The 12,343-nt window shown below is 39.2% G+C and overlaps 1 protein-coding gene across 1 annotated transcript in view; it reads right to left on the bottom strand.

Moving 5' to 3' along the window:
- Positions 1–463: 463 nt before the first annotated feature.
- LOC135193128 (WD repeat-containing protein 36-like) overlaps positions 464–12,343 on the bottom strand; it is a 38,555-nt gene continuing 26,675 nt past the window's right edge. The window contains exons 17-23 of the mRNA XM_064176626.1: positions 10,450–10,557; positions 9,363–9,460; positions 7,267–7,406; positions 6,553–6,669; positions 6,249–6,330; positions 2,694–2,881; positions 464–979 (exon numbers count right to left, since the gene is read on the bottom strand). Of these exons, the coding sequence (XP_064032696.1) occupies positions 830–979; positions 2,694–2,881; positions 6,249–6,330; positions 6,553–6,669; positions 7,267–7,406; positions 9,363–9,460; positions 10,450–10,557 (883 nt within the window). The 3' untranslated portion in view covers positions 464–829. The remainder of the gene's footprint in view (positions 980–2,693; positions 2,882–6,248; positions 6,331–6,552; positions 6,670–7,266; positions 7,407–9,362; positions 9,461–10,449; positions 10,558–12,343) is intronic.

The raw sequence follows: 12,343 nt of genomic DNA, 5'->3' as shown, positions 1-12,343 counted from the left end.
TTACTCTGCACTGCACATACACGTTTGCAGATTATATCCAAACCTTTTAATTTGAAACCTAAATATAATTTCACAAAAATAATGTCTGATTTAATTAAAAAAATCCTCACAACTCCAAAGCTTTTACTCTGGAAATTTCCTTAAGAAAATAATACTAATTCTTGTAATGAATCAAGCCTCCAAAATTAGAGCAAGGAACCCAGTTACAAAAAACAGGCGGTGGTTTTTTTTTGTTTGTTTGTTTGTTTTTTAAACTATTTGTTTCATTTGTATTGCAGCCAAAAATCTTTTATTAATAGGTATCTGAGGTAAAGTAGTGAAAGCAGCTTGCCGAAGTGAGAATAAAACTTGTTTTTACAAATTTAATAAGAAAAGAGCTAACTGCTGAGGAATGCAATTTTTATATTAATTTGCTTTAAACTAATGTTAATAAATGGTTAATAATTCAGACTTTTTAACCTAATTTTGCAGCAACAATTGTTTATTAAGCATAATGCAGATTTTGCCTTCCTGCACAGAAACTACATTTTTAAAAAATTTATTTTGCAAGTCACTTTTTCATTCTCATGAAATCATAAGGTAAGGAGCTACATTACCTGCAGTAGTCAAACTGTTTGCTGACAGCAGAAGCTCCACATAATAGTTTTTGCTCTGACTGAACTGCATATAAAAATACCCAGTTACGTATGTTCTAAAATATTTTACCATACACAAATGCACAAAATACAGCACCAAAAGTCCCAGTATAATTCTTGTGATCTAGTATTTTTGGTAAAAATTCTACTGTTATGCCAAGGGGAAATTTATGCAGGCAAAACCCTGAAGTATTTTACAGCAAAGCACTTCTCATATACGTTAACACACAGAGGTTCTGATTGAAAAGACTCTGTAAATGAATCCAAGTTTCCTCAAGTTGCACTGACAGTCTGGAAACTTCTTCCAGTAGGTTTGGCTCTGATGAGACAATCTTAAGGTGCAACTGAAAATGAAAACAAGCAATTAGAGAAACAAATACAGATAGTACCAACATCTGAGCGTTCAGTTTCTTCATTCAATTTCAATACTTTGCTTTCAGCAATGGCCCAAGCACTCTTTCCCTTCAAGTAATTCCCTCCATTTAACGCTGCCTCCATTTGTCAGTCTTTTACATGCCACTTTACTTCCACATATATACATTACAGGAGAGAAGGCAGCAGAATGTCTTAAATATATTATTGCTCTACTAAGTAGTATTCTTTTGCTGCTGCTGAACCTGTGCTAATCACACACTTCTCTAGAGGGCAACTTTCTTTTTCCAAACTGCATCACAAATTCCTCTTCTGGCTACAAAGGCTAAACAGGTGCACTGACATCGATCAGGATTATTATTTTAATTACCAGTGTTACATAAATATGCCAGCACATTCTATGTGATAGAATAGATAGAGAGAGATTATGTCTCTATGTAATTAACAGTAACTTTGCTAAAGCATAAAGAAACCTTTAAGCCTTGCTGTGAGTCAATACATTATTACCTCTTAATGGATTAAACAGTTACTTTTCTGGCTACAACTTAAATTTAGTCTTGTTAAACTCAGAGCTGTTTTCCTTGGAACCTACAATAAGAATTTGTTTGCCGCATGGTAAGTTTATATTACTATACTGTGGTTTAGATCAGGAGTACATTTCTGAGGCAAATTACCTAGCTGTCCCTAATGTATCCTGCAAGACATAAGTTTCTTTTCTATAAAAATAAGCATAAAATAATTTTTAACATCTAATATCACAACTATTAATCATATCCACTCCACAGAACAGGTTAATAATAAATAGACAGGATAAAATGCCACAGCTGAATTAATATCGAGACCTCAACTCCAGGTGTTTTGTTTCATTCTACAGTATTACTCGTCCACACTACTTGTTCTTCTGGAAGCTGCCCTGAATCTTCTGTCTTAACTCCAACAAAATTAAAAGAGCAAGTCATACTTGTTCACTGTTACATTCTATCTATAAAACCAATTCTTGTAATACTACTCTTAAGAAATAGTCAGTTAAATAGACAACATTAGAAGATGTCTGAATGCTTAGAACAACTTTGTCCTAGTAAACCATAATTAACTTGCTTTCTCCCAGTTTCATAAACCAGAGTATATTGACAAGGTAAGCATCTGTACAAGAATTTCAATCTTCTGCAGAACCACTTTAACAGTAATTGCTACTGTATTTTATTACAGTAACTTTCTAACCTCCACACACCTGGGAATAATTTCATTGGCTCTTCAGTGCTTAACAGCTAACAGAAGAAAGCCCACTGACACAGAAATCACATTTCAGACATGTTATGTCTAGTGGTAAGTCCAAGAAAATGCCTATTTTACTTCCTCAAACACTGTACATAGAATTGTTTTTTTTACTTAAGGTGCAGCGTACCTTAGTTTAGCAAGTACCAGCTACTAAAAAGTTACCCAAAAAAAAAGTTCTGACAAACACTAGAATAAAATCTGTCTGGCACAGTCCTCTTCACAGTACCAGTTTTTTGGCAAGTTTTTCTTGACTCTGACTAGAGGAGCTGTCAAATTACCCAATGCATTCAGTTATTTATTAAAAAAATTACTTCCATCAAAAATCACTGAAGACAAATTACAACCTTTTAGCGGTTTAACCATCATTTTAAATATGATTAACATAAAACTCTCTAAGAAAATTGTTACCTTTAGAAATAGTGCAAGATACGCTTGTGCAAGTTCAAAGTTGTACTTCTTGTTCAGCATCATCCCAATCATTCTCAAAAAGCTTAGCATCACCTCCACTGAGCCACCACCTTCAGGGGCCAAACCCCTTAGTTCTATCTCTATATTAGACGGTCCCAAACTTTTCAGTAAGTTAAGTGGAGGTGTATCTGTGTTAAAGCATTGAAAGACACATTACCAGTAACACCTGCAGAAAAGAATCTTCAAAATTATTGATGTGGACAGATTTATTCAAAAATTCTTAAGCTATATTTCAAGTTTCTACTGTTTTCTCACTTCTCTGTTTTCCTCAAAGTACCATTCTGTCTTCAATTTGCTGTCCTATTACATACTACCCATAAGCACCACTCTAACAGTTGCCTCTTATTTGTAAGTTCACCTTGAAAAATACAAGTAACTTCTATGTACTTTTTTCCCCACTTACATCTTTTAAGTTGAATAAAATTTATTAGCCACACAACATTGTCATTTTATACCTCTTGGCATAAAGAATGTTCTACGTACTTTGGACTTCAAGCAAATACATAGAAGAAACTGTTTACTATCACCCTTACTAGGAATCTTTTGTGTTTGTTCTTATTGACATTAAGCTAAACTGAAGGTCAGCCAGTACAGATAAGGTAATTATTACTTTCGTTAAGTAGACTCTTCCTGTTTTATTGGGACCCGGGGGAAATATTTTCTCTGGTACAAATACATACAATTTACTGTATCACAGTATCACCAAGGTTGGAAGAGACCTCACAGATCATCAAGTCCAACCCTTTACCACAGAGCTCAAGGCTAGACCATGACACCGAGTGCCACATCCAATGTTGCCTTGAACAGCCCCAGGGACGGTGACTCCACCACCTCCCCGGGCAGCCCATTCCAGTATCCAATGACTCTCTCAGTAAAGAACTTTCTCCTCACCTTGAGCCTAAATCTCCCCTGGCGCAGCCTGAGGCTGTGTCCTCTTGTTCTGGTGCTGGCCACCTGAGAGAAGAGAGCAACCTCCTCCTGGCCACAACCACCCCTCAGGTAGTTGTAGACAGCAATAAGATCTCCCCTGACCCTCCTCTTCTCCAGGCTAAACAATCCCAGCTGCCCCAGCCTCTCCTCGTAGTCCTTGTGCTCGAGGTCTCTCACCAGCCTCGTCGCCCTTCTCTGGACACGCTCAAGCATCTCAATGTCCCTCCTAAACTGGGGGGCCCAGAACTGAACACAGTCCTCAAGGTGTGGTCTAACCAGTGCAGAGTACAGGGGCAGAATGACCTCCCTGCTCCTGCTGGCCACACCATTCCTGATGCAGGCCAGGATACCACTGGCTCTCTTGGCCACCTGGGCACACTGCTGGCTCATATTCAGGCGGGTATGGATCAGCACCCCCAGATCCCTTTCTGTCTGGCTGCTCTCCAGCCACTCTGACCCCAGCCTGTATCTCTGCATGGGGTTGTTGCGGACAAAGTGCAGCACCCTGCACTTGGAGCTATTGAACACCATCCCATTGGACTCTGCCCATCTGTCCAGGCAGTCAAGGTCCCGCTGCAGAGCCCTTCTGCCCTCCAACCCAGTCCCATCTGCCCCCAGCTTGGTGTCATCTGCAAACTTGCTGATGACTGACTCAATGCCCTCATCCAGATCATCTACAAACTCTTCTTCCTCTCTTCATAAATGTGCTACTTCAGGATTTCTACAATCCTAACTGATCTTTAAGAATTCTACCCATTTGCCTTTAAAATGCAGAAATAAAAATAAGGTTGCAAACACAGCTGTTGGTAAAAACATTTAAAAAAACATCTAATTTATTTTGCCAATAAGTTGATCAGGAGAGTCACTTCTTATACTCCTGTATCATGATAATTAATGTCATCAGGCATTGGCTAATATTCCTCACGTGGTATAAATCTGGTTTTATCTGTATTCAATTCCTAGGAAAGTCCTTAGCTAGTTTTCAATTTAACTGTGATATCAACAGATGCATTTTGACTCAGTTTTGTGCTGCAACATGCAAAAACAAAGCATGGAACATAACACAAAACTGGTACACATGCAATACAGAAAAGGTGTCCAGCTCAATCCATGTTCCACAGTCCTGATCTGAAGTATGAAACTCGGCCTCCATTCCAATGGCAAGACAGGATGGTGTCTAATATAGTACTTATTTGCATAGCCTAGTCACCTTCAGAAGAGTTATTTATAAACTACTAAGCACAAAGCCGTGATCCTGAGTCAGGATCAACAAGCTCCCTCAACTAGGATTACAGCACAAACACTGGAGCACACCTGCCTTATAGGGAGGTGGCCTGAGTGGGGCCCTGGGGACTACTACTGAGAAGCATCAAGTGCACTCCTTGGTACAGCACTGGATAAAAAACTGTGGTGGTGAATGGAGTTAAATCTGGCTGGCACCTGGTCATCCAGGGTTCAATACTAAGGCCTGTCCTCTTTAATATATTTATTTATCATCTGGATGAGAGGTTTCAGTAAGTTTGCAGATGACACCACACTGGGCAAATGTGTCGATCGGCTAGAGGGTAAGGAAGGTTTACAGCAGGATCTGGACAGCTCTGACCAATGGGCCAGTGTTAATTGTATGAGGTTCAACAAGGTCACGTGTCAGGTCCTGCACTTGGATCACCCCATGGTAAGCTACAGACTTGAGAGTATGTGGTTGCAAACCTAAAGCTTGGAGAAGGACACAGGGGTATTGGTCAATAGGCAACTAGAATACAAGTTAGCTGTGTGCCCAGATGGCCAAAGAAGGCCAATGGCATCCTAGTTTGTATCAGAAACACTGGCCAGCAGGAAAAGGAAAAGTGATCATACCCCTGTATTCAGCACTGGTGAGGCCACACCTCAAGTACTGTGTTCAGTTCTGGCCCCCTCATCATACGAAGGATATTGAGGTGCTGCAGTATGTTTGGAGAAGAGCAATGAGGCCTGTGAAGGGCCTATGAGGAGCATCTGAGGGAGCTGGGATTGTTCAGTCTGGAGAAAAGGAGGCCGATGAGGGACCTTATTGCTCTCTACAACTATGTGAAGGGAAGTTGATACAAGAAGGTTGCCAACTTCTTCTACTTGGTGGCGAGTGACAGGACTAGAGGATACAAGCTGCGCCAGGTAAGATTTAGGCTGGAAATACTTCTTCAGCATCCCTGGAGATGTTTCAGTGGCATGTGGATCTGGAGCTTAGGGTCACGGGTAACCCTTCAGTGCTAAGTCAAAAGCTGAACTGGACGATCCTGAAGGCCACTTCCAACCCAATATATTCTGTGATTCTGTTGTCTTAGGAACTTTGCTTTCTTTCTCTATATTGGTTTTAGCTCAAACTGGGCTTCATGCATTGCGGTAGCAAGCATGTTTCATCTAGATTGGCTACCTATGTATTAGCTTATATATAAGCTATAGTATTTGCCTTGGCTATTCTATTATGCATCTGTTTTGCCTCACATGTTCTGGGAGGCATTAGAAATCAAACGTTCATGGAAGTATTATCAGTAAGTACATTTTTAGTTAAATATTTTATTAACTTACATTCATTAGTGCTCAAGGCGTCTTCAAGATGAATGTAGAAATTAGATTTCTGCACCAGTACTCCAAGGTTTACTACCTTTGACTAGACCATGAAAATACAAGGCAGTACAAGAATACATCAACACACTTTTGTATCTCAATTACATTCTTTTTGCACTGATAGCAGACTTAAAGGAAAAAAAGAAATAATGTAAATGTGTTAAAACTGTTAATTTAAAGCCTCTAGCAAGATTTCACTTAGCATTAAAAAGCATTCTTTTTCAATTATATTACATAAACACTATTATACTAATTTTGTTTTTACCTGTATTTCATTTTCTTCCTCTGGAGTAACATATCGAGGTATAAGACCAGGAACTGTTGGGATGAAGAAAGGGGCTGACTTGGGAACTTTTAGTGGCTCTCTTGGTTTATTTTTTTCCTGTTAATTAGATATTTGAATTAAAATCATCATCATAGTAAAAACATGTAGGATTTTTTTCTGTCAATAATCTTATTTTATAAAATACTGTGAAAAATGTAAGCAGTAACTGAAAAGTAAATAAATGAGTAAAATGTTCTACCACTAAATACAAAGCTACTACTTAGAAGAAAATCAGCCCCTCTTCCAAATCCCAGGTAGAGTGAAAAGTAACATACTTCTCTATTGCAAAATCCTTGAAAAACATCTGAAAAGTAGGATCAAATTTTGTGACTGGTTAAATGCAGCTCACAGAACAAAGGCAATATATCCGCCTGTGTACTGTTTTTTCATGCATTCGTTCCTTTTCCAGTGTCACAGGCTTATTAGCTGCACTAACATGGAAGTATCTGCCTTCAGACAGCTATTTTGTATGTTGCAGATATAGCAACAGTAGAAGTTACGAAACCTTTCCTCGTTCTCAAGATCTCTTAGATATTCAATAGAATAGTTAAAGACAACTGTATGTCTCACATTACAGGAGCAAGAGCCACATTCTTGAAAAAATACAATCCAAACACTACAGTAGATAAGCAGTGATATGCCTAACATCATTACCTTGATAACATCAAGACTGAGGAGATTTTTCCACCTTGACTCTGGTAATAAGGAAAGAGTCATCAGCTGCTCTTCCAGTTGCTCAGGTGAGACATATTCTGTCATTTCACCACAAGTTTCTCCATCTACCACGTCCGCATCTATCAAGAATATATATGAGTATACACACTTCACATAAAATAATCATAACAACATACTATTTCATTTCCAGTATTTAAAAAAATCCACATGCCTAACAGCTATGTATGTGGGTACTAGCATAATGTATAGAAGAAGAACTACAGAAACTGTATTTGTTAACCCTATAAAAAACTGCGAACACCACAGAATTAGTCAAGATTTTAAGGACCAACATGATTTATCCATATACATTGGGTGGAATCATAGAATCAACCACGTTGGAAGACACCTCCAAGATCATCCAGTCCAACCTATCACCCAGCCCTATTCAGTCAACTAGACCATGGCATTAAGTGCCTCATCCAGTCTTTTCTTGAACACCTCCAGGGACAGCAACTCCACCACCTCCCTGGTGATTTATAGAAGTCAGGAAGAAAAATAGATTACTTTAAAATGTTGTTGCTTTAAAAGATATACAGCCACACAAAAGATATGCAGTCTGTCATTAGGTTTTCTCTACACATCCTATGTGGTCTTGACCAAACACCTCTATTTTCCCCTCTTTTTTTGCTAAATATTACATGGCTAAAACGATAAATGTCACAGATAGGGCTCAAACAACAACAACAACAAAAAAGTAACGCATTAAAAGTTCTGAGTACCTAAACATGAACATTTGGTGAAGACAAAGTGAATTAAAGCATAATCAGTTTACAGGACTGAAAAAGTCGAAGTTCTGGAATGAAATCCTGTCTTGCTAACTTCAATATCTAAAATAAGAATGTGTTTAATGAAGCAGTCGTCACCAAGTATATTTCTCTCTTTTACAAGTCTATAGAAATGGTTGTGTTTCTGAAGGCCTCTAGATGGAGACCACCTCTTCCCAAGTTTAGCAGTGCTTACAATTGGATCTCCACCTGGAGGAGAAACACAACTATTTCCATCACATGTATACAAAATTGCAATTTAGGCCTTTCTTTCACTAGGAATCTAACACAGGTACAAGGCAGGCCAGCCAACCTCAAATCTCTTGCCAACAAATGATATATAGCATTGAAACTACCACGGTATGCAGACAAAGAAAAAAGTTGGAGGGAAGTGGAACAAAGAACAATCCCCTTCCCACCAAGGTTAATTTCAAGCTGACCTAACAGATAATCAGCCAGGTTGTTCAGCCTGAGTGAGCTCCAGAGAAACTCTATAGATACTTGAGAGTGGTGAGACCCTGGAATGGGTTGCCCAGGGAGATGGTTGAGACCTCATCCCTGGAGGTGTTAAGGCCAGGCTGGATGAGGCTCTGGCCGGTCTGATGTAGGGTAGAGTGTCCCTGCCCATGGCAGGGGGGTGGGAACTAGATGATCCTTTCCAACCCTAACTGATTCTGTGATTCTATAGTGGCCCGCCAGCACCTCAAGGGGTGCCAATGGGGAAGCTCGGGAGGGACTATTTACAAGGGCATGTCACAAAAGGCTGAGGGGAAATGTTTTTAAACTAGATCAGTGTAGATTTATGTTGGACTTTAGGAAGAAGTTCATTACTAGAAAGGTAGCAAGACACTGAACAGTTGCCTGAGGAGGTGGTGGAGGCCCCATTCCTGCAGACATTCAAGGCCAGGCTTAATGGGGCTCTTAGCAACCTGATCTAGCTACTGTAGAGGGGATCAGATGACCTTTAAAGACCCCTTCCAACCCAATGCATTCTATGAAAACAGGTCTTTACAGAAATCTGAGATTAAAGAAAGCCAGCAAATAGTATGGATGTTTTGTCCTTGATGATGTGGTCACTGAAATGTAATTCTGTATGTCTGAACATAGAAACGTGACTGGATTTTAGTAAATAATACTAACATATGACAAACTATGCCAAGAGAAATAATGCTAAGACACAATGAGTTTTTACTGAGGAAGTGAACCATTTTCTATTGGAAACACAACAGCAAACTGAAAATGAAATATTCTTTTTCATCCAAAGATTACCTTGCAAAGGGCAGGTGCTAGGGTGTGTCACCACAGAAGGTTCATAATCTGATGGAAGGGGCCGCAAAGAGACAAGTGAATACAGAGAACGGTTTGACCTAAAAAATAAGACGTGTTTTAAAAACAAATTTCAAGTGACTGTAACAAGTACTTTTGATGTAATTTACTGCAGTCTAGTACTGCTGCACTGAAACAATGCACCAGGATCTATTCAAGATCAGCTTTCCTCATCTACCAGTTAAGTAAGAAATTAAATCATCAGAAAGTCTGAAACATAAAAGTTCTGCTGAAGCATTATTACCAGAACATTTAATATATATGGCATTATTCAGTAGGATTACTTCAATCATTTCCAGTTATACTGTGTACTTGAAATTGCAAAATGGCCTGCCTGAAAAACTTGCTTTGTGTCTAGTATGTACAATACATTATGCAAAAACAATGATTCCTCCTGCTTTCACGGAATTTCAGAGTAGTACATTTAGCAATTTTTCTGGAGGCTTGGAATACACATGCAAGTTATCATGGAAAATGTCTGGCTTTTTTTTCAATCAATATAAACTAGCACTACAATGCAACACTCCTCATGCAAAGCTATAAGCAACAAACATAACCCAAAATACTTATCAGAAGGAAAAAAAAAACAACAAACAAAAAAAAATCACTGGAAAGATGTATTATTTCAGTACTGAACCTAATGATTTATTTGCTTTAAAACCATATCAGGAGGAAATGGAAGTTAAACACATTTTATATCTATAGCAATCTATTATTAATAAACAGAAATAATCAAAAGTCTCAGTCAATGTTGTATACTAGAACAAGAAGAAAAGCACCAGATGCACACTGATACTTCAAAAAGGGTGAAAAAATACAGCAGAATCAAAGAAAAAAATTAGGTATGGTATAACAGGAATTCTTTAGATTAAGTAAGAAAGAAACATTTTGAAGCAAGAGGTCATTTAACTATCAGAGTATCTTAACTTCAAGAGATTTCAACATCTACAAATCACAACACCACATATACCAGTCTGCAAACCAGAGAAGACAAAACCCTGGAGATGATAATTACATATTATGTACTCACCACAAATAAATTCCAAGATCATCTACATGTGTTGAAGCTAGAAAATCTCCTGTAGGAGACATGGTAAGGCTCACAGCGGCAGAGTCTACCAAAAAACAATCTATGAGGCTATGGAAAAAAGAAGACAACAGAGAAATTCTCCTCAAGATGAACTTGATTATCCATGAACATGTAAATTACAGCACAAGTATGACTGAATGCAAACAGGACACTAGAACTATGCATATGAATTAACATATTGGCAGTACTCAAATACAACATATAAACTTATCAAATGAGTAACACTGTGCAACAAACCACTCATCTCTACAGAATTTTCTAAAATCAACTGAAGTTACCTCATGCTACCTCCTCAGACTTTCACATTCTATGGAAAATAGGATGAAACATCTCTCCACATTCAAGTCTTTATGCTTAACACTAACATTTTCAGTAGTCATAAATTCTGTACTTCCAGTCAGTCCTAAAGCTGCTCTGACCTCACCTTTTAACAGCATGCCTTTAATGATCAAGTCCCTCTCTTAAGTTTCTTCACATACACCTGGTTAACAGTAGGACTTGATGTTCCGAAAGGAAAGAACAACCTGCACACTGCAAAATATTATCTGCCTGACATACCACCTCTTGATCATTCCTTTCAATACTGCAGAAAATTGAAAAAAAAAAAAAACAAACACATGAAAAGAAGCTTAAAATATTCAGTAGTATGTGATTATTTAGACATAAGGCACTCTTGTACACCCCAGTAGATTTCCACTCAAGCCCGCGTTCAGAGCACTGCTTGCTCTTTTAAAGGTATAGATCTGTTACTTGTACTAAGCAGATGAGTTCAACAACTAGTTCATTTAGAGAAACAAAAAGAATAAATAGGGAACTTCACAGGATTTTAGGGTTTGGAAGGGACCCAAAGAGATCATTGAGTCCAACCCCCCTGTCAGAGCGGGACCACACAATCTATCTCAGGTCACAGAGGAACACATCCAGATGGATCTTGAAAGTCTCCAGAGGAGACTTCACAACCTCTCTGAGGAGCCCATTCAAGGGCTCTGTGACCCTTAAAGAAGTTCCCTCTTGTGTTGAGGTGGAATCTCTTGTGCTGCAGCTTATATCTATTGCTCTTTGTCTTATCACAGGGAGCAAGTGAGAAGAGCCTGTACCCCATTCCTGACACCCAGCCTTCAGATATTTATAAACATTTATTAAACCCACTCTGTCTTCTCTTCTCCAGATTAAAAAGCCCCAGGTCTTCAGCCTCTCCTCATGAGGCACATGTTCCAGTCTCCTAATCATCCTCATAGTCCTCTGCTGGACTCTCTCAAGCAGATCCTTGTCCCTCTTAAACTAGAGAGCCCAAAACTGAACACAGTATTCAAGATGGTGTCTCACCAGGGCAGAGTTAGAGCGGAAGGAGAACTTCCCTTGATCTGCTCGCCACATTCTTCTTAATACATCACAAGATACCATTGGCCTTCTTGGCCACAAGGGCACATTGCTGTCCCACAGACAACTTGTTATCCACCAGGACTCCCAGGCCCTTGTCCACAGGGCTGCTCTCCAGCAGATCACCTCCCAACCAGTACTTGTGCATTTTATTTCTCCACCCCAGATGCAGGACTCCACACTTATCCTTGTTGAACCTCATTGGGTTTCTCTGTGCCCAGCTCTCCAGGTCTTGCTGGATGGCCACACAGACTTCAACTGTATCAGCCAAGCCACCCAGTTTGATGTCAAATTGCTGAACAGACACTCTGTCCCCTCATCAGTGTCATTGTTTGAGATACTGAACAGTGCCAGGCTCAGCACTGATCCCTGGTGGACTCCATAGTTACAGCTCTCCAGCTAGACCTGGCACCACTCTATCTTTGAACTCTAACTTGTAACCAGTTCCTAATCC

Source organism: Pogoniulus pusillus, chromosome Z (genome assembly GCF_015220805.1).
Source record: "Pogoniulus pusillus isolate bPogPus1 chromosome Z, bPogPus1.pri, whole genome shotgun sequence".
Classification (NCBI taxonomy): Eukaryota; Metazoa; Chordata; class Aves; order Piciformes; family Lybiidae; genus Pogoniulus; species Pogoniulus pusillus.
This window is presented reverse-complemented; position numbering and strand designations above follow the sequence as displayed.